The following is a 27,970-nucleotide window of genomic DNA, read 5'->3' as shown; positions in this document are numbered from 1 at the left end:
ATGGCTGTGGAACTGAGTGCTGCAGCCACCGAGCAAAAATGCTGACTGAATACCTACAAGCAGATATTACCCAGAACGGCTTAAACTAAAGGGTTGGTGTGGTACCGGCCCCTGTGCTCTTGCCAATTTATAACCTGCTGATCTCTGGAGCTCCTGGGTGTTTACAGCCAGCCAGAAAGCTGAATGGGAGTTCTCCACTGCTTGGCCTGTTGGCGTCCGGGTCAAGCTATGCTCAAGAAGCACCGAGGAGTCCAAAAAGGAGCATGTGCTGTGGGTACAAGGAAAAAAAATCTGCAAGTAACAGCAAACCGAGACAGAAAAGGATTGTTAGTACACAGGGATTTTGTGGTGTCCTTTTAAAGACCCACCGCTGCATGTTGTTGGAAGATGGTTGAAGGGGAGGCTGGAAGCGGCTGGAGGCAGGCAGAGGGCCGTGCCGTGCCCCACAGACACGCTCTGGGGCTGCTCAGAGCCCCATCCCAGAGGGAGGCTCCTAAAACCTGACAAACCACAGGGATTTGAAGCAGCTCCGTGAAAACTCAGGCCAGCAGGACCAACCCCAGATTACGCCCTTCACCGAAGCATCCGGCAAGGCTGAAATAAGAGATCCCACACACACAGCCAGGCGTGGAGGATCTTCCCCATGGCGGCCCAACAGCCTAGAGAACGCTGAACGAGCACGCAGCCACCGCGCTCTACACCCTTCCCGGGGCGATGGAGGGGACGCGGGCCTCCTTCAGGGCCAGCGCCCCTCCTCATGGGGCCACTCTCCCACAGCGCAGCCCCTCACACCGGGACCGCGCTCTGTGAGGAGACTCGACCGCTGAACCAGCCGCCGCCTCACGGCTACTGAGGTGACGAGGAAGCGGCCCCCCGCCTCTTATAGCCGCGTTTTATGAATATTCAACAAGGAGGCGTGGCCGACGCGGAGGCGGGGCCCGCGTGTACTGACGGGGCGCAGTGCTCCTGAATATCAAGCGCGGGGGGGAGGGGGCGTGCCCCCTTATGAATTATGTGGGCAGTGGGCGGGGCCGCGCGCGCCCCAACGTTCTGTCCCTTCAAAGTGTGAGAAGATGGCGGCGGCGGGCCCCGGCGGCCGGGCCGCGGTGCCGGCGCGGCGGGGGCGGCGGCGGCGCGGGCGGACCGGGGCGGCGGCGGCGGCCGAGGAGGACGAGGTGGTGTTAGCGGTGGCGGATTGCCCGGTATGCCGCCAGGCTCTGGTAGAGGCGGTGACGCCGCCCTGCCGCCACTCGCTTTGCCTCGCCTGCTTCCAACGCTGCCTGCAGGGCCCGGGCCTCTGCTGCCCGCTCTGCCGCAGCCGCCTCTCCACCTGGGCCCGCCGCCAGCAGGCCCGACCCGAGCCCGCCGCGACGACGGCCGCCGGAGGAGGCGGGGAGCAGCGGCCGCCGGACCAAGGTGCGGCGGCGGCGGCGGCGGCGGCGGCGGGCCTGCCCCTCCCCCTCCCCTCCGGTTCCAACCGCCGCCGGCGGCGCGAGGGGAGGCGGGGGGGGGGGGGAGGAGGAGGAGGGAGGGGGGGCGCGGGGCGCGCGCGGGAGTGTGTGGGGGGGGGTGGTCTCGGCGCCGAGGGGGGCGGAGCCGGCGCGCGGGAGGGTGCGATGAGCCGGCGGGGGCTCAGCCCCGAGGGGGCGGGGCCGGCTCGGCCTGCCAAGGCGGGGGGGGGTGGGTGCGATGAGTTTGTGGGGGCTCAGCCCGTCCCTGCGGGGCTAAGCCCACCTTCCTTTGCAGTGGCAGGAGGGGTAGCCTGGACGGACACACGCACACACACATGTTTCCCCCCCCACGCCATGCCTGGATCAACATCAGGCTCCCCTTGCCAACAGCATCAGCGATGGGAAGAGGTATGGGGTGTGGGGGGGGGGGCAGCAGGACGGTGCCCCCCCTCCATAGAACATCAGTGAGATGGGAGGCGCGAAGGCCGGGTGGGAGCGGGCTGCCGGCAGCGTCTCGCCCCGTTCTCAGCCCCGCGTCTGCTTGAACCCTGAAATGGCGAATGGCCAGTTATTTTTATAATAACGTTGCCCAAAAAGTGAATGGTTACGATGGTGCCACCCCTCGGAAGGGCTGGTAAAAGTCGGGCGGGTTTCTGCTGCGTCGAGTGAGGAAAGCTTTTGCGCCGTGGGAAGTGCCGGTCCCTTGTTGACATCAAAAAAAGTCCATCGTTTCTGAGTTCATGGCTTTGTGTCACGCGTTTCCTCCCCATCTCTCAAGCCGCTGGCCTTCCTCAACTTCTAGAAAACCACTCCCTGTGTTTTGTTTAAAATAAATCCTCGTTTGAGCCGGCGGCGTGGCTCTTCGCCGGTGAGAGCCGAGGTGCTGCGGAAGATGCCCACCTTGCTGCTGTCAAAACTCCCGGTGCGCCGGGATCTTCTGCCAGCACCGCGGTGCCTGTTGGTCGGAGAGGTGATGCGGCAGCGCTGGCAGAGATCGGCCGCCTCCGCTGCACCTACACCAGTGCTTCACCGACGCAGCGATGCTGGTGGGAGCCCTGTAGAGCAGACGAGGCTTTAAGCTACGGATAAACGTCCTTTTAGCCATCCAGCCGTGCCCTAACCATTCCTTTTTGAGCACGTTACTGGTCTCCCGGTTCATGCTTGTGTCAGCACCCTCTAATTTGCTGCGGGAAAAATTGGCAGGATGAGCTTAAACAGCTTAAATTGGTGGTTTGAACTAACCCCACTAACCTTTGCTGGAAGCGAATTGGGAAGCCTTCGTGCAGAAGGATTTGCTGAATCAATGAACAGACGGGCTGTCCGGAGGGAGCCGAGCCAAACGGCTGGGAGCAGTTCCTCCTCCCTGGCCCAGCCGGAGGAGGGACAACTGAAACTCCCCGAGTCGATCTCTGCTCCAAGGTAGTTGTGTCAGTCATGCTTAAATATACTCGGCTTCGTCCAACCTAGCTTGAATTAGAATATCCAGCCATGCTGCAGGAATGCTTATGCAGTATTGGCTGTATTTTTTTAAGGAAAAGTAGTTTCAATTCTCTGCTTGTCTTGAATTGTCTGAGATATGTATATTTTGCAGCAAGGCATGCGGTCATCTTGTTGGTTGTCATTTCCTGCCTGCCTGAACTTCCTAAAGTTCTGGAAGTGTCTTGGAGAGAATCCTGGAATGTCTTAGCACTGAGAAATGTGGGATGTGACCCCCAAACGCAGACAGACACTTGCACCTGAGTGTCACCTCGTATGGCTTTGTCATGGGCACTCTAAATTGGGCTAGACTAACCCCTACTTGCGCCATACTCTGGTCGCGTTTCATACCGCAGACCTCGCTGCTGTAGAGCGGTTGAGTTAACAGCCGATGAGATCAGCTAAAATGAGCTGTAATCTTGAATGGCATTCCTGCTGCATTTCTAGCCTAGGCTCAAGCTTGTCCTTAAGCAGCACCAGACGGCTGTGTCGCACTGAAAGCTGTGAGGGTAATCGGCCACTTAGGTTGTAAGTTGGGCTAATGCCATGGAAATCAAAGGTAGTTTATCCATTAAGAGTGGTAACCTACTATGTGCAGAGAGAGAGCAGTGGATGTCGTTTATCTCAACATTAGTGAGGCTTATTGGAGAACCACAGAACGGCTGAGGTTGGCAGGGACCTCTGCAGACTGCCTAGTCCAACCCCTGCTCAAAGCAGGGTCAGCAGGAGCAGGTTGCCCAGGACCGTGTCCAGTTGGGTTTTGACTGTCTCCAAGGTTGGAGACTCTGTAGCCTCCCTGGGCAACCTGTACTGGTGCTTGACCACCCTGACAGTAAAAAGGTGATTTCCTATGTTAAATGGAATTTCTTGTATTTCAATTTGTGCCCATTTCCTCTCATTCTGTCACTGGGCACCGCTGAGAAGAGCCTGGCTCTCTCTTCTCTACTGTCTTCCAGCAGGTACTTAAACACATGGGTAAGATCCCCCCAAGCCTTCTCTTCTCCAGGCTGAACAGTCCCAGCTCTCTCAGCCTCCTCTTGTATGTCAGATACTCTAGTCCCTTAATGGTCTTCATGGCCCTTCACTGGTCAAGATAAACAACATCCACTGTTCTCCACTCATCCACCGGGCCAGTCATCTTATCACGGAAGACTACTGTGTTGGTTAAGCATGCTTTCTTTTTCATAATTCCAAGCTTACTACTTCCCAAACACCTCCTTGTCCTTGTCTAGAAGTGGTTTCCAGGAATAGTTGCTTCATCACCTTCCCAGGGATCAAGGTAGAGCTGGCCCTGTCATTCCTCCTCCTTGCCTTTTTTGAAGGGAGGAGTGACATTTGCTTTCTTCCAGGCCTGAAGAACCTCTCCTGATCACCATGACCTTTCAAAGATAATCAAGAGTGGCCTCACAATGACGTTGGCCAGCTCCCTCAGCACTCCTGGGTGCAACCCATTAGGTCCCACGGACTTGTGTATGTCTAGTTTGTTTAAATGTTCCCTAACCTGATCCTCCCTCCAGCAAGGGTGGGTCTTCCTTGTTCCAGCCTTTCCCCCATGTCTCAGGGGCCTGGGATTCCTGAAGCTGGTCTTAGAATCACAGAATGGTTTGAGTTGGATGGGACCTTAAAGATCATCTAGTTCCAATCCCCCTGCCATGGGCCAACCCACTAGACCAGGTTGCTCAAAGCCCCATCCAGCCTGGCCTTGAACACTTCCAGGGACGGGGCATCAACCACCTCTCTGGGCAACCTGTGCCAGTCTCACCTCCCTCATTGTAAAACATTTCTTCCTTATGTCCAGTCTAAACCTGCCGTCTTTCAGTTTAAACCGTTGCCCCTTGTCCTGTCACTACAGGCCCTGGTAAAAAGTCTCTCTCCATCTGTTTTATAACCCCCCTGTATATACCAAAAGGAGGCAATGGGCACAAACTGAGACACAAGAAGTTTCACTTGCCCTAAGAAAAACACCTTTCACTGTGCAGGTGACCAAGCACTGGCACAGGTTGCCCAGGGAGGTTGTGGAGTCTCCATCCTCGGAGATGGACATGGACCTGGCCAGCCTACTCCTGGTGACCCTGCTTGAGCAGAGGGGTTTGGTCCCCAGAGGTCTTTGCAAACCTCAGCTATTCTGTGATTCTGTTATCAAACACTGAATAAGCTGATGTAGTCAGTTAAATAACTTAAAATCTGCAAATTCTTAAAAACTGCTTGGTATGACCTCTTGACATACCTTGATTATTCCAGCTTAAATTGGCTAATTAATCACAGTTTCAAGTCTCAATTTTTGTCATTCACTTTGGTATTCATACATAATAGTGGACTTAAGGAGCTCTCAGACCTTGGCTGAGATTGGGGATTCTGCATTAGGTGCTATACAAATACTTATGAAGACAAAGTCCTTGTCATGACACTTGTCAAACAAAACCAGGTAGAAGTAAGCAGAGACAACGTGTACTTGCTGCCTGTGTTGTGTCTTAGCGTGGGCTGCGTTTGCTTGCCTGCTCCTGGGCACCAGATGCCCTTCGAGCTGCCCTGCTGCCTTCAGCCTGGCCCTCCAGCTGCTGCTCCAGAAGGGTCTGGGTGGCCCGTAGGTCCCAGGTGGGCATCTCGAAGCACCATATAGCACCTGGAAAGGCACCCTAGATGCTGGTATAAAACCAAATTTTGAGCTAAAGATGCAGTAGTGGCTGTAATACTTTGCTAAGTAAGGTTTCTTATATTAAAACTGTTGCCTGGTGAAAGACTTGGAAGGCAGAGAGGTGCAGCAGATGGGAGGCTTGGAGACTGTGGGTATGTGTTTGAGGATTCAGCTAGCCAAGAAGAAGAAAGAACATAGCATGTTCACGGCGAGGTGCTCAGCCTGCTTTGCAAGAAAATAAGTACCTTCATATTTCTCCCAAGGAAGATGGAATGCCCTATGAATCAAGACAAAAGAAAAGGGTCTTGTGAAAAAGAAAAAGCAGATGAGATTGTGGCTGTATCTTCTCAGGCAGCAGGCACAAGGCCTAACTTTAGTATCAGATACCCGCATTGATAGATTTTTGCCCATCAATCCTGACATTACTGTGCCAGATTATAGATGACTTCAGGGAGCTTGGAAAATTGCTGAAGGACAAGTATTCCCCCATGAACTCGGAAACAGAAATTCAATTTTGCAAGGAGAGGGCTTGTTAAGCTGGTCAAGAGCTTTGAACTCCTAACATGAAAGTGGTCTGGGAGGGAGAGAATAAAATGACTGCTTTTGGAAGGGACAGGGGAAGTCTGCTCCTGTACACCAAGGCAGGATCGAGCGTACCTAAACCATTCCTCGTAGACATCCGAGTCATCCGTTCATACAGAGGTGGCAGAAGGGAATCCCATGGCCACCTTTGTTTCAGCCTCTGAACACTTGAAAAATTTTGCCTAATATCTAATCAAAATCTCCTTTGTTATAAACGCAGCTGATTTCTTTTGTTTCTCTTCTGCCCGGTAGCTATGCAGAACAATTAATAACTGATGCTTTTGTACGAGGGGTAGGGTGTTTTTGCCAGACTTCTAACATGACTTCCCCCTCCTTCCTCCAAGTCTTTTTTTGGCTGTGGTTTCCCTCTTTCCCCACTGGACCAGACCAGTCTAGTTCTTGAGCATTTCCTGGTGATTCCTTAATTTCCTGTCATTTCTGTTCTGTAGTCTGTCAGCAGTTTTTTGTCTCAAGACCACAGTGCTAAGAGTTTAGAAACAGCAATCCCGATGAAGCCTTTCCCTGCTACATGAAAAGCAGTGATTTACTCCCCATGTCAAGCTGATTAAAGTTGGCACCACCTCTTTTTTCCTCCTTGTCACAGCATTGGTGTTGTGTGGCTGTTTGAAGGGGATGGGTTAAATTTAAGATTGCCCAGGAAAAGAAATAAGGTAGGGGTGCCTCTGCAGGGACAGTAACAACTGTGCCATGAGACTCTCAGAGTGCTTGCACCTCCATCTCCTCCCTCACTGTCCTCTCTCCAGTCATCCACAATACTTAAATTATTTTTAATCTATCATTCAAGCCGTTAATGAAGAGAGTGATTAGGACCAGACCCAGCACTAGCCCCAGCGGCCAATGTGAGAGGCTGTCCTGGCATGGCACTGGATCATTAACTCTTAGAAAATAATTTTTCAGCTAGATGTGCATCCATCTGAATAGTGGTTATACCTAGACTAGCTTTTTTTTCTCACTGTGCATCTAAGAATGTTATTTTTTATGTGCTTCTGAATGAAAAAGACAAAACATGTTTGGCGTACTGTTACTCAGGGTGCTGAGGACGGGGTTATCCTGCAAAACAGGGATATATCCAGATAATACGGGAACTAGAGGGTGAGCTGGGAATCGGCATGCAAGGAAACCTCATGGAATGAGCCTGCGTCTGCTGAAATTTCAGTTCCGTCTCGGCACCAGCCCTGCTGTACCCAACCTGGCAGCTCTGCAGGGTTGCATGTGTGTCTGGCAGCTCCAGGAGAGCACGCGAGCTTTAGTGTTTGTGCAATGCTGTGCCTGAGCTGAAGTGGTCTCCATGGAGCCCCAAGGGTGTTGGCACTAAACCGTGTCTAGCAAAATTTCTTAACCCATCTTCATGAGGTTAAGAGCTGTCGCTCCTTGCCCCGCTCCCACTCCTGACAGCTTCCCCATCTAGGACTCTTGAGCTTCTTCCCTTCGATGCCTTCACACCACTCTCCTACCTCCCCAGCCAGCTCTTCTCCTCCTTTCTCCACAGAGGCATAAGGGCAGGATTTTGAGTTCCTTTGCAGTAGCTCCTACTCTTGTATTTTCTTGCTTTATTTCTTTATGCATTTCTGTCCAGAGCAAGTTTTGGATAGTGCAGGAGGCAGTAACTGCATGGGCTGCTCAAAAGTGCGTGGGTGACCCCTAACACAGCGCATCCTGCTAGTCCTTAACTCACTCTGTAAAGAAAAATTGTGGACATCTTGGTCTCTACAGCAGGTAAAATACCCTCTCATGCCCAAGAGATGAACTCATATTGTTACTTGTTTCCCTCTCATCCCCTAATTATCCCATCAAAGAAGGAGATTGGATTGAATTAATGCAAGTTCTTCTTACAGAGTTGGTGTTAGTTTGTTGTCTGCCTGTTACTTCCCAGATACTTGCTAATGAACTAACAATTGGTTGTATTACCCGTTCGCGTATTGAAACTAAGCCTGCTGATTTACAGTTTTCAAGTAGCTGCTTCCCCTCTCGTTCCCCTACTTCTCCATGACCTTAAAGAAAACCCCTTTGCTCCAGGAAGCCTCGAAGACAACCACAAACAGTTCAGAACTTACCAAGGGGGATTTCACCAGCTTTCTAAAGCCACCTCTTCTCCCTCTTGCATCCCCAGACAGCCTCTCCATCTTCCATCTTCCTTTATTCAAAGCCTCTTCCCAGGGGTTGCTACCAGCAGGAACACATCTTTTGGATTTATACCCAATATGGCTCGAACAACTCCCATCTTCGCCGAGACTGGCTCTCAGCACATCATGCAGAGGCATCGACCGGTTCTCGGCTGCGTCCCTGGAGGGGTCTATCCATTTACACTCTATTGTATTCTCGAACTTGGTACATTCCTTTTAGCTTAAATGGCCTTTCATCTATTTATACCACTGTACAACTCACAAATTTTATAAATTCTATCCTAAGACCTATTTATGGTACATGCATCTTGTGAATCCCTCAGCCTTGCATTCACTGTTAGCTGACCATAGAAACAAGGCAAGTCACACCATTCATACAGATGAGAAACAGTATTCAAGAGAGTTCTTCCAAAATACCTTTCCTTTGCACTTTTTGTGCCATCTTTATTTACTTCTTGTTTCTGCGCTTCTGTTTCTTAAAGTACCTGATCACAGTTAATTTTTGGTAAACACCAAAGTATCGCTCTTCTGAATACTTAAGCTTTCACTGTGTCAGTTATTTCTCTGCCCTCTTTCCTTTAACTGATGGACTTTATTGTTTTCTGTCTTGCTTTTAATGCATGTCTAGATCCACTTTTTGGTGGCTTTGTGTGCCTTTTCCCAGGTCTCTAAGCCAAGCTTTTGAAAATGAAGAAACAGAACAAGAGGTGTAGGGGAAAGCAATGCTTTCTGTGCCCAGCATCAGTGCTAGGGGAGCCAGGTTGCTCTGTTTGGAACATAAATCAAGGAAAATTAGGTAATTCTCCTTTTGTACTCCGCTCTGGTGAGACCCCACCTGCAGTTCTGCGTCCAGCTCTGGGGTCCTCAGCACAGGAGAGACATGGACCTGTTGGAGCAGGTCCAGAGGAGGGACACAAGAATGAACAGAGGGATGGAGAACGTCTCCTGTGGGGAAAGGCTGAGAGAGTTGGGGTTGTTCAGCCTGGAGAAGAGAGGGCTCCAGGGAGACCTTATTGCAGCCTTTTTACCAAGGCCTGTAGTGACAGGACAAGGAGCAACGGCTTTCAGTTTAAAGAGGGTAAGTTTAGATTAGACATAAGGAGGAAATTCTTTACGTTGAGGGTGGTGAGACACTGGCGCAGGTTGCCAAGAGAAGTTGGGGGTGCCCCATCATTGGAGTGTTCAAGGTCAGGTTGGACGGGGCTTTGAGCAACCTGATCTAGTGGAAGATCATAGAATCATGGAATCATTTAGGTTAGAAAAGACCTTTAAGATCATCAAGTCCAACCATAAACTTAACAATGCCATGTCCACCACTACATGTCCTTGCCCATGGCAGGGGGGTTGGACTAGATGATCTTCAAAGGTCCCTTCTAAACCCAAACCATTCTGTGATTCTATGAAAATCTGTTGGGAAGACTTGTCTCAAGGAGATTATTGAAATTATTGGTACTAGCCTATTTAGGATGTAGCAAGTGAGGCAGAAATGACAGTATATTAATAGCTATCAACCACATTAACATTTTTCTAGTGTCATCTCCTGCTTCAGCTGGAACTCCAGGCTCAGAACTAGATTAAATCTATTTTTGTCCCATTTGGCTGTGCGTGAGAACTGGTCTGGAGCCTGTTGTGGTACAGGAGCTGCTTTGGGGTGAAAACACTTCTTTGGAGGGTTGCATTTTTTTTCAGTAGTTTGGTTTTAGCTTGATTGAGTTTCTGTCTCTGGTTTGCTGTGACCACAGATGCCCATGGCAGGGCAGGAGAAGGGGGCTGGCGATGCCACATGTTGTCCTACTGGTATGTGACAGCCCAAAGTCTTCCTACAGCTCCAACCTTACTGATTCTTACACTTACAAAAAAGTTGCATATTTGTGGCCAAAATGGTCTGAGTTTTAATTTGTTGTTTCCAAATATGCCCCGATCCACCAATGCTGAAATATATATATATGCAGTATGGTATTGGCATATCTTCATGTAATTTAGTTAACATCCTTTTAAAAGAACTAGAGTAACTACTCTTGTTGGAAAACTGTTTCCAAACCTCTCTGTAGTCAGAAAACTTCTAACTTCTTGGTTTATGTTTTGAAAACATTAAGATCTCATCTTCCTCTCCAAGTATAAACACTAACTGCTGGAAGTTAAAAGGAAAACCAGTGAAAACCTCAAGGTTTTGATTATACCTGCCAGGGATGAAGGGGAGAAGGAAGCTACAAAGTCTGCTAAAAGTTTCTGTAGAAGCTGCAGTTGAGGGGGATTCACAGCCACGGGTGGCAGAGCTTTGACTTGCCGGATGGCATCGGTTTGACAAAACCCAGGAGCCTCTGAACAACAGACAGGGAACTGAAGGGTTTCTGAATCAAGTTCAACTTATTTTTCTTCAACCCCTGTTGCTGAATTCACCAGATGGATGTTTCTAAATCTTTTGCCAGTAAATATAAAATCTGCTGGTCAGGAGTGCAGATTAATAGTGATGGTGTGTAATGCACACTTCTGTGCTAACATTGTAAGGATGGAGTCATTCAAGGGGATTGAGGCTACAAGTCAAATGCCTCTCATAAAGAGAACCAGCATTAAATAATTAGAAAAATCTTTTGTCTTCTCAAATAGTGCAGAAATCAATTGTTTTTTCCAAGATTGAGCACAACACGATGAAACACTTGTCTGCCAGCATAAAGGAGCAGGATGCCAGGTTAGATCCTGCTGCTGTGACTGTTTCAGTGCTATCACCCTGCTTGGAAGGAGCATCCCAGTGCCGACCTTCCCAACAGCCGTTCCAAGTCAGCTTCATTTAGAAACCATTTCTGTTGACCCACAGCTCACTTGAGAGGAAAAGCAAGCAGGAGCTTTGCTGCAAAATCAAGTAAAAGGCCATATCTTCCATCATCTTAGCCATTTCTGTTGTTCTTCTAGGTTGTAGCACACATCGAAACAGCTGAGCAGCCTTGTCCTGACCTGGACATCCAGAATTAGCACAGGGAGGTGTGCTGGAGGAACACGTGTGATCATTTTGCCTTCCTCCCCACCTGCATCCTGGTGCGAGGACCAGTCTGGTTCGATTTGCAGCGGTTCTGTGCTGATAGAAGCATCCTTGGCTGGGGGCAGCCACCGCGCAGCATTGCTTTACCCCAGAAACTACATGGGGGTGTTTTAAACGTAGATATACAGTTATGCATACGTTTTTGGTTTCATCTCTTCTACACAGAGTTAGAAATTTGGGGTCTCGTCTCTTTTGACCCATCTGTAAAATATACAAGTGGTGCATAAAGACACTATAGATAAAATTGCTTCCACCTAGCGTTGGTCCACTTCAGCTAAACCAGCACAACTTTATAGATAAATGTTGTTCCATTATTCAAAATCTCTGGCTTGCTGAACCCATGTAAGCAATGAAACCGTTGATGTGGCTTGTCTTTACTGCTGCATGTTTCCCTCAGGTTAGCTCATATGCTTTTATTACCCTGGAGGAAAAAAATACATTTTTTAAGGTATGAAGGTAAGGTCTGAGACAAGCCTTAAACATTCAGAAGTAATTGAAGTTTGCTATAGGGGCGTTACAGATTGCTGCTGCTCTTGGGACTGTCTGTGTGGAAGTTCAGCTTGATAAAATTCACAAAGAACTGGAACTGCTCAAGGACACAATTGAAAAAACATTTTGAGAAGCCAGTTTCCAGCGCAGCCGGTTGCAGGCGCAGAAGCAGGAGCAAGGAATGCAGCCTGGCCTCCCCAGCATTGCCACCACTTGGGATTTTTATCACACATGTTGGGACATTTTGGATGTTTTCCTTTAAAAACAAGCCTAGCTCGCACAGGCGTGCGAGTAAGAGGGAATAGCAGCTCTTTCTTTAAAAAAAAAAAGCCTTATAATCTTTATGCTTGATGTTTGATTACCAGAGATTTTTTCCCCCCCCTTTTAAAGCAAGTATTAAAGAAATACTCGGTGATTTGTTCAGCTCTGGCATTGGCAGCATTCCGTCTCCGGAGCTACTTGAGCAGGAAGCTCCGGAGTTTGCACTCACACTCAACCAGTGAGGTGGGAGTGAAGTTATGGAGCTGTCCTCTAAGAACTTTAAAAGTTAACCGGTAGAAGGCAGGACAGGTGAAAACAGGATTTAGTCAGTCTTTAAATGGCATGTTTCAGCACCAGGACTGTGACCTGTCCCCAGGGAGGAGGAGGCACACGTGGCCGTGAACCGGAGGATTGCTGAGTGTTTGATTTACATACCCCACCATGAACTTTTTATTTCAGGCCAATGTGTTTGAGGAATAAAACTGCTTTCTAAATAAAACATGCGGTGAAGCTGCTGGTTTATATCCCTTAATTTTAGCAAGCTGGGAAAAGGAAATACCACTGAATTTTCCTCCTTGCTCGTACCCATTTCATCCTGAGCGTAGCATATTGGGATGATGAGCTGTGCTGCACCCTGCCTGGACTACTGATACGGGCTGAGCCAGGACGGTTGTTCAGGGGTGGTTGTTTTATTCTGGTTGTTCCCTTTTCCATCCAGGCTCCTCTGACTGTAGTGAAACTTGCCCAGACTTGTGCTGCACAGAAGCGGGAGGGAGCTTTGAGGCCAACATAAAGAGGAGAGTCATTTGGGGAGTAACAAACTCTAGGGATGGAGGTTAAACTATAACCCCCTGCCAATACGCTTTTGGTTCCTGAATTCGCGAGGGGGAAGGGAGGAAGCGGGAGCAGGATGGGGAATTCCTGCCGGACGGAGCAGCCCGCCTGCCCAGCTTCGAAATACTGACCTCAGGGAGTGTATTGCAAGCAGAACAAAAGCTGTGCTTGCTCTGGACTGGTGGGACAGCACTGCAAACAGCTGCAAAGGGGAAAGGGATGTGGAGGAGTAAAAACACTGTTTATATACAAAATAGAGAGCATTCTCGATGTGTTCGTTTAAATGGCAGAAGGGCACAGGTGTGAATTCAGGGTGTTGTGTTGCTGCTGTCAGCCTGTGTTTCTTGGGTGTCTGGCTGGAGCAGACTCTTAAAGCCTGGTTTTATTTCTAGGACTCAGGTTCCCTATGACATCTCAGGGCTCTTACTTAACCTCTGTGTTTACATCCTCCTGATACTCCCCTGATTGCTTAACTGCTTGTCAAGAACTCTTGAGAATCTCAAAATAAACTATAGAAGTGCAAAATGGTATTACTTGGCCATCCTCCTCCCAATGTTTCTGTATGTTAAACAGAGCTTTGATAGCAGTGTCATAATATAAACATACGTGCTTGAAAAAATGCTGCAGAACCTCTTGTGCAGTCCATGGAGAGCTTACCCTTTTTGGGAAATAATGGACAACCCTAGTCATCATACACTAAAAAGTGTTTCCTTTTTTTCCCTTCTCTTTCCAGACTTCATATTCAGAGCACCCATTAAATTAAGCAAACCAGGGGAACTCCGAGAAGAATATGAAAGCCAGCTAAGGAAGGTACGGTATTCTGTGTAATTGCGGTTTTTCTTCGAGAATAACTTGGATTTCCTGTAGGAATGCCATTCTACCTATAAGGAAACTTGAAGAGCTCTTTATTCCTGCTCTGTAACAAAGGTCATTTATTCCCTTTATGCTGTTCAGCCAGTTCAGGAAAGTGTTGGCAGTAATCGAGCAAGTAGAAGCCAGATTTTGCTGTCTTAGGCTGCCTTCCAGAACATGGAAATGTACCTTCCTTGGTGGACCTTGAGCAACTGTTCAGTTGTACAGGGTTTATTAGAGCATCAGTATTTGTGGATGTAATTCCATAAAGGCTTTTGCAGCATAAGGCATCTCCTGCAGTAACGTCGTTCTCAGAAACAATCTATTCCAAACTAGAGCTTTCTGTCTATTTTTAGGCAAGAAAAAGAATGTAATTTAAAGACAAAAAACTGAGAAGGGAAGAAAAGCTTTTCAGCTGTTTTGGAGTTAAAGTTTGGGAAAATATTTTTTACATTTAAAAAGGGATTTTTTCTTAAATCTAAATCATTGAAATGTCTCCAGTGGCTAGTCATTTATGGAAATTGGCTGCTTTTTAAGTGAGAAAAATTGCTGTGAAAGCAATGACTGCTGCAGCCGAGCGGATAATGATTTCCATTGCAACCCCTCTCATGAGAGTTGCCCATAACTTGCTAAAACATTCGCACTGCCACTCATAGCTCCTGCGTCTGTCGTCCCTTGCTCTGCCTGGACCCGCGCACCGTCCTGTTGAAACATGGACTCTGCCCTGCTGCTGGTGTCTCTGTCAATAGATTTAATCACTGTCCCGGGGCCTTGATCTCTGTGATGGTGTTTTGCCTTGAGATGGGTCCAACCTCTTGCTGATTAGTTTACCTGCTGGGGAAAAGGAACAGGGGTTTTTTTATCATTGAAGAATTTTCTTTGCGTTTTTCACTTGAAGATCTCAACAACTGTAGAAAGGGCTGGGAAGCTGATGTTTAGTTAGAATAACCTTGTCCACTCAGTGATGCTAAGTAGGGAAACACTGCTTAGATGATATTTAAAGTAAATAACTTGTCTGGGAAAAGGATATGTGTGAGGAGACAATGAAAAATGTGGAACAGTCTTCTTTCCTGCTTCTCTATGCATGGAGTTAGCAGTGACACTGATGGGCAGTGTTGCTACAGGTTATTAGGATAACTTTGGCTGACTATGACCTTTCATTAAGTGATCTTAAGGAATGCAAACTCTTCTCTGGTCCAGGTGACACTTGCTAAGTAGGCAAGCAGGCTTTGTGCGTAAAGTGTTGTGACTTGCGGCAATTTGAGCGACAATGAGACACTTTGTTGAGAAACAGTTGTTTAGGCAGCAGCGTAAGACTTAAATGCACAGAAATCTTATTCATATAAAAATATAGTTTATTAATTAACTTAAACATGCATCACTGTATCTGGCAATTTAATTTTTTTTCACTGTAACCTGCAGGATGAGTATACTCAGGGTATCTTTGGCTTAAAGAAGAAATAAAACTTTTTATGTAGGTATTAACTGTAAACCTTGCTAGGGTTTTATAAATCTCTCCATAATAGTGAATGTCATGATGATATTGGAGCTCACTTATCATTGATCCTGCCAGACTTGTTGCTTGATGTCTTCAATCCATCTACAAGGCCAGAATTTCCCGGGTGTCCAGAGGAGCAGGAACTGCCTGAGTTCACTGAGGCAGGATCTTAGCTCTGCAGTTCTTCCAGGTGCCTCCAGACTGATGCATATCTGGATCTTCTGGAAGGTTTAAACCATCTTCTCTCCCATGGTCCATAAAACGTTTATAGGAGCATTGCATCTGTGCAGGACAAAATGGGTACTTTGTCACCTCTTGTTAATCCTGATCATTCCATTACCAACTTTAAATATTATTTATAAAGTTCAAGTAAGCACATTTAAAGCATAGTCAGACTGCAGCTGAAGAGGTTTTTGCATCTACTGCTTGACTTCAGCAAAAAGATACCACATGCAGTCCAGTGCCAACACTTCTCACTTCCCCACCAGTCAAAAGGAAATACTTTAACAAGTTTCTGGCATTTTGGGCATGTTTTTGTCTTGTTCCTGTTCAGCCTGCTGCCTTCCCCTTTTTGCTCACTGGCAGATGGAAGATAGGTTTCTTCCCCTGCTGACTTAAACTGACTTTTTATGAACCTTGTCTGAAAGAGCTTTGGGGGTGGGGAGTTCTCTGAATCATCATCTAAGAGGAAAGGGCGATGTAATTTTGCTGACAAAAAAGGCAACTGATGATGCACTTGCGCTTTTTCCTTATTCCAGGCAAAATTGTGACTGTTGCCACTTAGTGAGAGTTACTTGGTGTCTCTGAACTTCCGAATTAGGCAGGAGGAGATGAGAACTCAGTTTTGGGAATCGAAGCTTGTGTATAACTGGGCTTCCCTCTGTGTCTTGAGGCAAGAGGTTTCATGTAAGCTTCCCTGCCCATGAAACGAGGATAACCGGTGCTGGCTTTGCTCCTGAGGAAGGGAGGGGAGTGTTCAAAAGCTTTTACATCTCCCAGATGTGAGTTGTTTTATAAATCTTAGCTCTTGACCTGCTTCCCAGCCTTTTGCAGTTGAAAACAAAAGTAGTTACCATAATTATATACTGAAGAATTTTTATTTGAAGTGGATAATCTTGTAGTGTAATTTTCTCAACTGGCTTTCAGAATGAGATGAAATGTTTGCTCTCTGTGCAGGATGGCGAGATTTTTTTTCCTCTTTTAGGCAGCACACTTGGTGCTCTTGTATTTTATATTTCTCCAAAGGAGGATGTTGTTTCTGTGTACTAAAAAATCCTGTTAAACTCTTTCTATCACAAGCAGTCTATTGCTTGTAATCACATGCAATCAGGAGGGAAACTCCTACCTGAGGCATGTGCTGACATGCAGCTTTCCAGCAGCATGGGTAGACGGAGCAGGCTCAGGGAGTGAGCAAGCAAACCTGGACAGTTTATAGAGTGAAGAGAAGATGTCAAACGTGAGTTTACCAAACTTTTGGAAATGAATGTTAGTATCAAGAATGATGTTCCTGAAATGCTCATTTCTTGACTAATTCTTGAGAAAAAAACTAGCGATTGCTTGTACAGCATTTTTTCCTGCAGTTCCAGTACCTGAAAGGGCTACAGACAGGTTAAAATGCGTTTTCTGATAACCGTACTGCTAATAGCAACTGATGGTCCTGCATCCAGTATTTCAAAGCTGCTACTCGGATAACCTAAGGTACTTTTCCCAGGGTAGATGTTTCACACCAGCTTGTTTCAGTTTCTAGTCTTCATGTCCCGGCACAGTGTTGCCATGTTTGTAAGTAAATTCTCTGGGAGATAATTTACATTAAGCTACTTAAAATGATTTTTTTTTTAACCAGTACAAATTTTATCATTACAGTTTGCTTTTATTTGCAACCTGAATTCAGGATGTAAATTCCTTTTTGTATCCCGTTAATTAGGATTAGGATCCTGTTGTTGCTTTTTTCACTGTCAGCAGAGCTTGTGCTTGCACCTCCCATTAACTGTGCCGCAGGTTTGCCCAAAATCTTTAAATATTCCTGTATGTTGTTACATATGTGTGTGGCTTTAGATTTGGGAATTGAGTATAATTGTATAAGTTAGACAAAAAAGTGAAGATTTCCATATAGCTTTCTTCCATGTGAAAAATAAGGAAGGGACACAAGTGTTGGGTAGTATTTCAGCTGGCCAAAAAAAGTAATCTTTATGATAAATCTTGATGTGAACTTGTTTTTCAGATACTTAAAAGAGGCTCCTTAAAGTGCAGAAATACTGTTTGTGAAATGTACAGCAGACTATTCATCATGTCTGCATCATGTGGCCATAATCTATATTAGTCAGACACTGTGTTGTAGTTATTGCTTGAGATTATTAATAGATCAGGAATTTAAAGATACATCTTAAAACAACTCTAAACAAGAAGTCAAACCAGTCTTTGAAAACATTTGCTAAACACTCACAATCAGCCAAACAGTGGGGGGTTTTCCTGGTTTCTACCTTCTCTCCTTCTACCTCTCTCTTCCTCATCTCTGGGTGTTCGGATTCAGTAGGATTCGGGTCCTTCCCAATCTGAAGATCATGACGTGTTTTTCATGTAATGCATCATGAACACTGTTTTCTTTGTCATACACATGTCCGTGCTTTTTTTTCCTGTCCTTTGGCAGGGAAGAAAAATACTAAATATTTTGGGAAGAATGAGGAGTTGTTGCAACTTCACCCTTTATGTGAAGTGCCTTTCACTGCCTTTATGTGCAGTGCTGTAGGATCAGTGCTTGAGCTGCCTGTGGATGCCTTGAGCTTTACTGGAGGGCACCAGGTCCCACAGCGCTGCCCTCCTGGGAGGCGAGGGGGAAATTGCGGCAGTGTGAGAAGATAGGAGGGAACGTAACAGGGCAGCTTCTTAAGCATCTGAGATGCCTACACTAAATAGGAGGAATAAACAGAGGTATTTGAATTTCTAGTGCTTAGCCATAGCTGTGATTCATCACCATGATGGAGATCTGTCAGTCAAAGGTCAGGCTTGTTGTCCCAGACGAGGATAGCTTATGCACAGAGGTTGGGTGGAAGAAGGAGGGAGGACCTGGTATATATACATATATATGTAGACTATTCATGGCCTATGTGTAAGCCTGAAGTTGAGGAAGAGGTGAGAGACAAGCTGGGTGAATGGCTGGGTAATGAGTGAGAAGGGAGCTGGGTGACATTAGCCTGGGCAGGGACAATCAGCTGGTGTTATCTGAAGTATGTACCGCAGAGCCTGTTCATCAGGAAAAGGTGGTGGAAAGGAGGAAAAAAGGGGGTTTGTTAGTTTTGAGTAGCAAGTCTGCAAAAAAGAGGTCCTGGCAGAAATGGGGAGTTTGCTTCCTAAGGTAAGGGGGAGCAAAATAACGCAGCAGGACAGGCAGCCCATCAGAGTCATGGATCGTGCTGGGGATGGTCCTTTGGTTCAGGAAGAAAGAAATCTCTGCAGGGAGAGCCTGGCCAGGAGAAGCTTGTCACACTAAAGTTGACCTTGGTTGGTTAAAAGGGATCACTAACTGGTGGATTGTGCTTTTCGGAGGGAAGGAAAGTGTTTGCACTTCTCTGTGTCCTAGTGTCCTAGATCTGGCATTCACCTGCACTTCTCATCTGCATTTGCACTTCAGCTGGTAAACTGAATTCAACCTTTGGGCCTCCAGTTGGCCATCGGAGGGTTAGGTAATCTCTCTGGATCTTCTCCATCCCAATGCATCAATGAAACAATAGGATTTCATATAGCGTGTAGGTTTCAACGTGGGAATTGCTGTATCTAACCAATTTTAATTTAGGTGATGCTGTCTATATGTCTGCGAGAGTGTGTGTGCTGTGTCACAGGCCATTTGAAGACTAAAATTGAAATGTCTTCGCTTGCATGAAACTACTGTTTGCACATTTTTATTTGTAGTATGGTTATCTACAAGTAGACAAAAGCTTTTGTCTCTCTATTTTAGAAAGTAGTGTGGCAGAGAAGTCTTTGACAAACCCTGGACCTAACAGTGCCTTTGCTGTTTTGCAAAGAAGATAATATCAACAATATTTGTGTAGAGTGCACAAACTTGAAAGCATTGTAGGAACAAACCAATCTTCACATTATTGCGAGAGGGAGGCAGTGGCTCTACTCTAGAGAACTGAAGACACAGAATTAAATTATGTGGCCAGACTCTTGGAAAATCACTTGTTGGCAACCAGGTGTAAGACTTAAAATATTTTTAAATACGCTGTCTCTTTTGTCATTATTTCCAGCTGAGAGAAGAAAAACTACAAGAAGAAAAAGCTTCCGAGGATCTGATTCACAAGTTCATTCTAGATGACATGGAAGTAGGAAAAAGAAAAATGGAAGAACAGCAGAAAAAAGATGAACCTTTAGTGCTTAAAGTGAACCAAGAGTGTGTAAGTAAGCTTGAGCTTCTCTTTCCTATCCTCATCATAGACACTGACTGGTAGGTGAAATGCTGCTAAGACAGTCCTGGAACAAGAACTAGGTTTTTTAAAGCCCCTGATTAGCTAAGTATCTCCTGTTCCTGCCCATTGAAACTGGGACCTCTCATCCTTTGACATAGGGAGCTTTCCAGGGTTATTTGATTGACTTCTTTATAGACCTTGAAGGCTATGAGCTAAAGATCCATGTTGGTGAGAACTGTCTTTTAAGGTTTGTTATGACTACAGTTGTTCTTCTGGAGGTTTCTGTACCCCCTTTTACCCACTGCACTTGTGACTGAAGGTGCAGCTCTTCCAAACATAGCAGATACATCTGTAGAGGTAACTGCTCTGCTTTGTATATCCTTGGTCTTCAGGCATATATGCATTTCCATGAACATTTCTCCATGAATCTTCTACAGTGTAGGCATATGATACTGTAGTCCAACAGATTCTTCATGCTGAGTTTTACCTATTTCTCATTTCAGTTGTGAGACTCCGCAGGAAATGTTTTTAAGATTTAAAGGCTGATAGGCTCATATGTGGGTACTGAATAACGTCTCATTGTACCTTTCTTGTAGGATTTTCTCAACGTTTCCTTGATCAATAAATTAACTTTGTTCGATGACAGACAGCTATACATAGGCACTATGTGTTTATTTTTGCATTATTTATGCTTTTGGGGCCAGCCTCTGAGCTGTTACAGCTCCAGTGAAGAGAGCTGAACGAGCATGCGTATCTGCTGGCAGTTTGCATTCTCGGTTTGTGTCCTCTAGGTGAAATCAGGGCGGGGGCTTTTGGAATCTTTAATATCTTTGCAAGAAAGAGCTTTATTTTCCAAGTGATTCTTTTTGTCATACGTATCAGCTAACTCTTCCTTGATTGACTTCAGTTTCCTGAGCGTCTCTCGGATTCAGAGAATGAAGAACCATTCCAGGGCAAGCAAACACATCGGTCAGCTTTTGTTTCCAAGACCAGTGCCTACTCCTTTGCTTTCCTTTCAGGGTAAGATGCTGAGACTTGATTCAAACCGATTAATGTCTGTTACAGATGTTCTTTTGACTGTTGTTCTAAACATACCTGAGATGCTTTAAATTTAATTAAAATGGTTGTTCCAATCTAAAATAAGTAGTATTTTTTCTGGAATTTTAGAACAGACTAATTGGTAGAATATAGCATCTGTCTGATTACCTCCTACCTGTTATAAAATCCTAGGAGTTAAGTTAGTGTAGACAGTGAAAGCTTAACAGTGAAAGCTGTTGCATGATGCAGTGGAAGCAGCGGAGTAACTAAGTGTGTTTTCACATGAGAAGCACAGGGGTTTCCACAGCGTTGTCATTAGCTCTGACCTCAATTAGTTATAAGCCGTAGGTGGAGGTGTCAGTGTGTTTAGCGCAGAGCCCTTGAATGCAGACCAGGACTCTGTGGCAGATCCAAGATTCCTGGATCCCTTTACCCCAAGGGCATAGGAGGCATCTCTTACAGCCGGGCGCTGCCAAGGCTGATGCCTCCCCCACGGGTAGCTGCTGCCAGGGCTGTTGGACTGGTTGTTCCTAAGGTCATGAACAATCTCCTGTTTTCACCCGTCTGCTTTTCAGGAACCTAACCGCCAAGGTGGAAAGGAGTCGGAGCTGCAATGACACCATTCAGGAGAGATCAAAGAGCAGGCAGAGATCAGTCCCAGCCAACAAAACAAAGGTACCGGCTGCATCTGGAAGCATAGGATTTCTGTGTGTAAATGTTCTTATCTGTGGTTACACAGCACTGGTAATCTGGAGATAAAAAATACTGGTTTTGTGGTGCTGCTGGTGCTGCGTTATCGCCATGGGGCCAATCATTTCCTTGCAGCTCACAATAAAAACCTGCTAGGTTAGAAATTACTAAGCAGAAAAGTAGACAGCTTACAGAGCTGTTTGTTAGCATTGGAGGATAATTGGAAGTTGGAAGGGTACTCATCATGCTTTTGTTTGCTAATTAATTTTCTTTTCAAGGCTGAATCCTCAGCCGATTAAAGAAAGATCTTTTAGAAGTTTAGAAAAAAATCCTCTCTTCCTCCCTCTTTCTCTCCTGTTCTTTCCAAAGCTGTTTAAACAGAGCAAAACTTGTTGCTCTCCTGATGTTAGGATACTTTCTTTTGCACTTTAAGGCTATGGGAAGAGCTGACCTGCTCTTGCTTCCTGTCGCATCCAGCAGCCCATATGAATTAACCGTACCTGTTACCCTGTGCAACAGGCCTGACTTTTAATGCACTGCCAGCTTCAAAATGAGTGGTGATCATGAAGCACAGCTGAAAATTTGAGCCGGAGGTTTTTCAGGCTCTTCCAGCAGTAATCGCTGGGTACCTTCCACTCATTGGAGACGACCTTTGCAAACATCTTTCCTTGCGCTGTACCTGGCAGCACCACTGACCCCTCTGTTTGGCCCTGACAGCAGAAGCAAATTTTGCACGCTTGCTCTTGTTCTAATCTCTGTAGTATGGAGGTCCTCTGCCTCCTTTCCGATGTGCCTCTCTGGCCCGTGGGGTCCTGGTGGCTGGCGACAGCAGCTTAAGTTATGAAAGCTCTGAGTTCTCAGCCTGGAACAGCTCCAACGCTGCTCTGCCAGGGCCGCTAGCTAGGGTGTTCCACCTCCTCATGCTGACACCCCTGCTTCTTGGGCTCAGTTTCATCCCAAATGGAGAAGGGGAGGGTTCACTTCCAGAGATCCCATAAGGAACAAAAGCCTCTGCAATCCTTTGGAAGGTCAGTTTGGTTGGAGAAATGGTAAAATCCCCACTGGGCACACTAAGTTGACCCTAGCGATCACCTAGCTACACATCTCTGAGGTTATGGGCATGGACCATGGTCAGAGAGTCTGTATTTAAAAACCTGGTCCAGTTCCCATCTAAGCTGACAGGAGCTGGACAGAGCTCAAAGCAAGGGTGTATAACTGTCCTGCCTCCTCAGGACATTTTTTTTTAAGGAGATGCTTTATGGACCTGGCCAGTTAAGACTTGCACTACCAGGGTGTTCCACAAATTTGTTTTGGCCCCAGAATAAGCTAGTAGAACCAACTGTCTATCAGGCTAAGCAGGGAAAGGTTATCACTGTCTCAAAGTAGCTGCTGGATAAAATCATTTCATCTTGGAGAAGAAAAATACCATTTGCAGTGGTGTATGTGCAGCTTTTATTTCTGATTTTTTTGTGGCTGGATTCTGTTGCATTCCAAATGTAACAGCATTAGGGAATGGTCTTGGAGACGACAAGAAATGTTGCTCTTAAGCTCTGCTAGAGGCTGTCTCAGGCAGTGTCCAGTGCGGTGGCTGTGGTGTGGTCTGGGACCACTTGTCAAAGTTGCTCCACCAATCTGCCTCAGGCACATACACACCTTTTGTCATGAGTTTTGCAGCGCAGTGTGTTAAACCTGGGCCAAGTATTTATTCTTTCTCTCCTACAGCTTGGTAGGGAGCAAAAAATCCTTTGGAGAGCCTTTCCCTTGAAAAGCGTGGCTTCCTTCAGCCATGGTGGTGCAGTGCTTCTTGGCTTCTCCTTGTCTTACCTTGCTTCAAGCATTTTGCCATCCGAGTGGTTGCCATTTATGGCAAGAACAGCTCTTACACTGAAATAAATTTGAGACCGAGACTGTGCTGGACTCTGGTGTCCTCTGCTTATGTTATATATTGGCCATGAAAGGTGCCATGACCAGCAGAGGCTGTTCCAGAGAGCTCTCCAGCTGGTCTGCTGCAGGAGCTGAGTGTGGTAGCCACATCTTCTCCTGTTCTCCTCCTGTCCGTATTCTTCTCAATGACAATCTTTTTGAGCTGTGGTGCCTTGCCTTGCAGGTGCCACCCGTCACCAGCACGTCGACGCCGCTGGTTGGAGTTTTGTCGTCCACCCAAAACAACCGCTGCCTCTCCGCCCCAGACCTGACGGCAGAGAAGCGCCTGGTTCTCAACCCCGTTTCGTCCCTCTCAGCCCTGCACAAGCCAGAGCGATCCATCAGCCCCGAGAGCAATGACAGCATCTCGGAAGAGCTCAACCACTTCAAGCCTATCGTCTGCTCCCCATGCACTCCTCCAAAGAGGCTTCCTGACGGCAGAGTCCTGAGCCCTCTCATTATCAAGTCTACCCCGAGAAACCTGAACCGGAGCTTGCAGAAGCCGACCACCTATGAGGCCAGTCCTAGAATACTGAAAAAATGGGAGCAGATATTTCAGGAGCGCCAGATCAAAAAGACTCTGTCTAAAGCAACCCTTACATCCTTGGCTTCGGAGCCCGGAGAAGACGTTATAGTTCCTGACATCACCAACTCCAGCACTTGCACTAAAGAGCAGCCACAAATACAGGATGATCACCTTCCACCTGACACAACAGGAGACCCTCGCCCTGAGCTGGATTTCTTTCCTTCCATCAGTGAAACGAAGCTGGGAAGAGGGATTGAGAAGAACAGAGATTCACAGGCCTTAACAACAGATGACAGTGCTGCCGAACCAGATGCGAGATCAAACGTCACCTCCGTAAACACACGAGTGTCCGAAGTCCCTGACCTAAAGGTGAACACGTTCATGGACAAATCCTGTCTTAGTCTTGGCCCAAAAATGCTGAGCAGAAGACTCATGGGTGTCAGTGCATCACTGCCTGACAACAGCGCACTAGGAGTCCCCATCAAGCCATCAGGAAAAAAGCAGCTGAAATACCTGAACAAAAGCGAATTGATCAGCGTGCAGAACAGCACCTGCAATTCTGTTGAGAACATCATTGGGGAACAGCCCCCGTCGCTGAGACGGGGCCGAAAGAGACGCTGCAAAACAAAGCACTTGGAGCACAATGGCTCCGTCAAAAGACTGAGGCACATGGCAGGGGAGGTGGGCTTGCCTCCGGAGGATCGCTTGGTACGGGAGATGGAGCAGAAGCTCCAGCAAGAGGAGGAGGACAGGAGGTTGGCCCTGCATCTGCAGCGGATTTTCGACAGCGAAAACAGGACAGTGGATAGGCGGAAAGTCAGAGTTGATCGGTATCTGCTGCGGTCAAAGAGCACTCTGGGTGCTAAGTAGCACTGTTGGACAATGTTGCCTTTCTAGAGGACGATGAGGTTTATCAGATTATCTTATAGGAAAACTATTTTTTGTCATACTTCCACCCACAACAATTGTTTTTTGGTTTTGGTGGTAAGACATATGTAGGTCCAGTTCAGAGAGAAGCCAGAGTCCTTTCAGATTAAAAAAAAAAAAAGAGAGAGAGAAAAAAATCCTCCAGCTTTCTGGTCCATTGGTCTGAAAGAAGTGTCCGTCGTCCTTGTGAATACACTGCAATGCCTCTACGTGCAGTCGGTGACATTTGGGTTCCCCAGCTAGGAGGGTTGTGTGAGCAGCACATGGGGCATGGGGTAAGGACCTTGGCTGTTCCTTGCCTTGCTGCTTCAGTAAGCCAAGAGAAATCAGAGCTCTGCTCGTGGAGAGGAAAGTAGGCTTTTTCTGTCATCTCTGCCTGCCCTGTTTTCTTCCTTACGCTGCAGTTGGCTGTGGTGGTCAGACCGTTACCGACGTCAGCGTGTTCGAATGACCTGACTTGAGCGCTGTTGGGGAGGGAGGCTGATCCTTATTTCTGCTAGGAAGTACCAAATAGATCCACCCATAGTACTTATAAATGAATGTATCTCACTGTCTGCATCGGCAGTACAGATCATAGGTTACTTTCTTTAAGTAGAAGGCCAAATGCAGTGAAGAAAGACATAAAGTAAGGATTTTACTAAAAAGCCTTATAGGAATTTGCACATTCATGTTAACGACACAGCAGAGAGCTCAGGTAGAGCAGCTGGGAGCCATGCGCTGGGGGCTGTGACCCAGGGAGCAAATGCAGCTTTTCTCCTGGTCCCTGCCTCTTTGGAGGCAAGAGGGTTTCATGTTCTTCCCACTAACATTGAAATCCAGAAAGGGAAACCCTGGCCGGGTGATTTCGGGAAGGACATTCTCCCTGCTGACACGTACCCTGCAGGTTCTTGCTCGGTTAAGAGATCTCTCAGCACACCTAAGACCTGTCCTTACATGTCCAAGAGCAGCCCGAGGAGGCATCCCAAGGTATCTGACGCATCACCATCCTCTCCCAGGCACCTGATGGGTTGGCAGTAGAACTGGGACAGGAGCCCAGCCCTCCCGGCCTGTGGGCACACGGAGGTGGGTGCTCAGGGCGATGCACGCCTGCCCTGCCCCTGCTCCGAGCTAGCCATCTTCAGGTTCAAACCACTAAGAAAGCTCAGGTGAGCAATGCACTAAAAATTTCCACTTAAAGGCATTAAGCAGGGCACGGCAACCTGGACCAGAGCTAGCTCAGAGCCTGGGCTTGGCAGAGCATGTGTTGTCTGCCCAGATGTGGCCTTCAGTGGCAGCCCACCCTCTGGACTCTTTGTGTTTCTAACGCTCTTCCCCATCATCCATTATCAGCACAACAATTTTGTTGATTATTTCCAGTAACCGGGATCAAAAAACATCAGCTCAGCTTGATACTTGAAAGCTGCCTTGCAGTGTATTCACTGGGGACCCTCGGTGCCTGCAGGGACCTTCGTCCAGGGCGGAGGCTGCTGCGTTAACGATCTTGCTGACCTGTGTGCCAGTTGACGAGCGGTATTTTCAGGACGTAACTGAAGCACAGTGCTGGGGCAAACTTGCCGTGACCCATGGTGTGAAGGGAAGACAACTAATGCATTTAAACAGATTAATCTGATCTAAGAGAACGGTCATTGCCCAATTTCCTCTATCTAAAAAATGGTTTAATTTCTCCCTCCATCTTAAATGGTTAAAAAAAAAATAATGGAAACTGATTTTCTTTTTCTCTCCTGGCATACTTGCATAGCTGCAAGGACCCTGGCACTTTTTTCCCAATTGAACTGGATTTTTTTTAAAAAAAAGAAATCTTATATTTTAATGGATAAAATTTATATATTTTAAATACTATATTTCAACAGATTGACACTTTCGTTTTGAGAAATCTTATAGCAATGATTCCGTAATATATATATCTATCTCTGTATCTCCTTAACACACAAACTACTGGATGTTTAAAGTCATACCTAGGGCTGGCTAGACCTGGCCTGCTCTGCCTACCCACTGTGGCTCGTGGGTGATGGCTTTCTGTGCCCTCTCACACGCTGCAGCCTCGTTAGGTGCTGATTGAAGCAGGCGCTTTTGACCCAAACCGAATCCTGCTCCTGTATCCGGCTGTGAATTGGAAGGAAATTAAGTAATTAGAGCCTTGACAGACCTAGAAGAGCAGTGCAGAGCGAAGTAGTGGTGGCCTGGATCTGCCCTTTGTGGTGAAATAAGCTCAGGAGGGAAACTCACAGCTTTTACTCAGAATTCATGCCATTTTTTCCCAACATTTTGAGCTAAAGCATGCACTTCTCAAGTGCATCTAGATGTATAATTATTTTTACAGGCCTCCTTCTCCCTGCCCCTTCCCTGCGGTTAATCCCTTGAGCCCAAATCAGACTTCCCTAAACAGTTTCCTTTTTTCTTGCGGCGCTTGTGCGGGTTTCATCCAGGCTTGGGCTGCTGGGCGCTCTCTGAGCAAGCCTACACCACAAAAAACTAGATTTACACGCTGAATGTATACTGTCTTTCCCCTCTTAAAATAGATTTCGCAGTCCAATGCACCAGGCCAGTGTCTTAAATATCTTCTTTTTAAAAGATTACATAAATATTTAGTTTTTTGTGTGTTAATTTCCTCTTTCTAAATCTGAGCTGGGTGGAAGCGCGGGAGGCAATGCCTGAGCTGGAGCTGTCCCCAGCCAAAAAAGCTTAATGGGACCCCTCACACCCCCAGCTTCCCAAACCTCGCCTTCACTGGGCAGCCGGCTACCCCCAAAACAGAGCGCTGCTCAGCTCCCTAAGCATCACGCACAGTCCGTTGGCATCCACATTGAAGGAGACCTTTGGACGTGGTGTTGCAATCACGTCGTAGAAGGGTTGCGGTCGCAGCAGCTTTTGGTAAAGCATCAGGGTGGGGATCGATCTTTTCTCATAAGGTTGTGCGCCCACAGGTTTTTAGTCCGATGTAGCTGCTGGCTGCATTTCTACATTCGCTTCTCCATCTAGTTGCTTAAGGACTGGGGAAAACATGGGCTGTTTTTCAGCCGGCTCGCCTAGATCCTCTCGCCTTCTTCCTGAGCTAGCGAGAACACGACTGCCCTTGGCTGAAATCTACCCAAGGCGGTGTCGGGTTCAAGACTTGAGGCGATGTGAAGCTAGGATGAATGTTTTATTAATTTAACACTCTGTAAGTTTGTGTAAGCTTGCACAAAAAAAATAATTGTATATAAT

At 46.9% G+C, this 27,970-nt stretch overlaps 1 protein-coding gene across 1 annotated transcript; it reads left to right on the top strand.

Moving 5' to 3' along the window:
* Positions 1-1,073: 1,073 nt before the first annotated feature.
* RNF169 (ring finger protein 169) lies at positions 1,074-27,970 on the top strand. The gene is made up of 6 exons (XM_075050298.1): positions 1,074-1,416; positions 13,643-13,719; positions 19,504-19,650; positions 20,570-20,682; positions 21,276-21,375; positions 23,498-27,970. The coding sequence occupies exons 1-6, from the start codon at positions 1,074-1,076 to the stop codon at positions 24,707-24,709; spliced, it is 1,992 nt and encodes a 663-aa protein (XP_074906399.1). The 3' UTR covers positions 24,710-27,970.

This window comes from Buteo buteo, chromosome 18, assembly GCF_964188355.1.
Source record: "Buteo buteo chromosome 18, bButBut1.hap1.1, whole genome shotgun sequence".
Lineage (NCBI taxonomy): Eukaryota > Metazoa > Chordata > Aves > Accipitriformes > Accipitridae > Buteo > Buteo buteo.
This window is presented reverse-complemented; position numbering and strand designations above follow the sequence as displayed.

What these genes read in the sequence shown, in the direction of transcription:
- RNF169 (XM_075050298.1), top strand. Translation starts at nt 1,074, where the DNA reads ATGGCGGCGGCGGGCCCCGGCGGCCGGGCCGCGGTGCCGGCGCGGCGG. An exon ending in GCAGCGGCCGCCGGACCAAG is followed by an intron (nt 1,417 to 13,642) that starts GTGCGGCGGCGG and finishes TTCTCTTTCCAG; the next exon opens with ACTTCATATTCAGAGCACCC. An exon ending in TTAAAGTGAACCAAGAGTGT is followed by an intron (nt 19,651 to 20,569) that starts GTAAGTAAGCTT and finishes GATTGACTTCAG; the next exon opens with TTTCCTGAGCGTCTCTCGGA.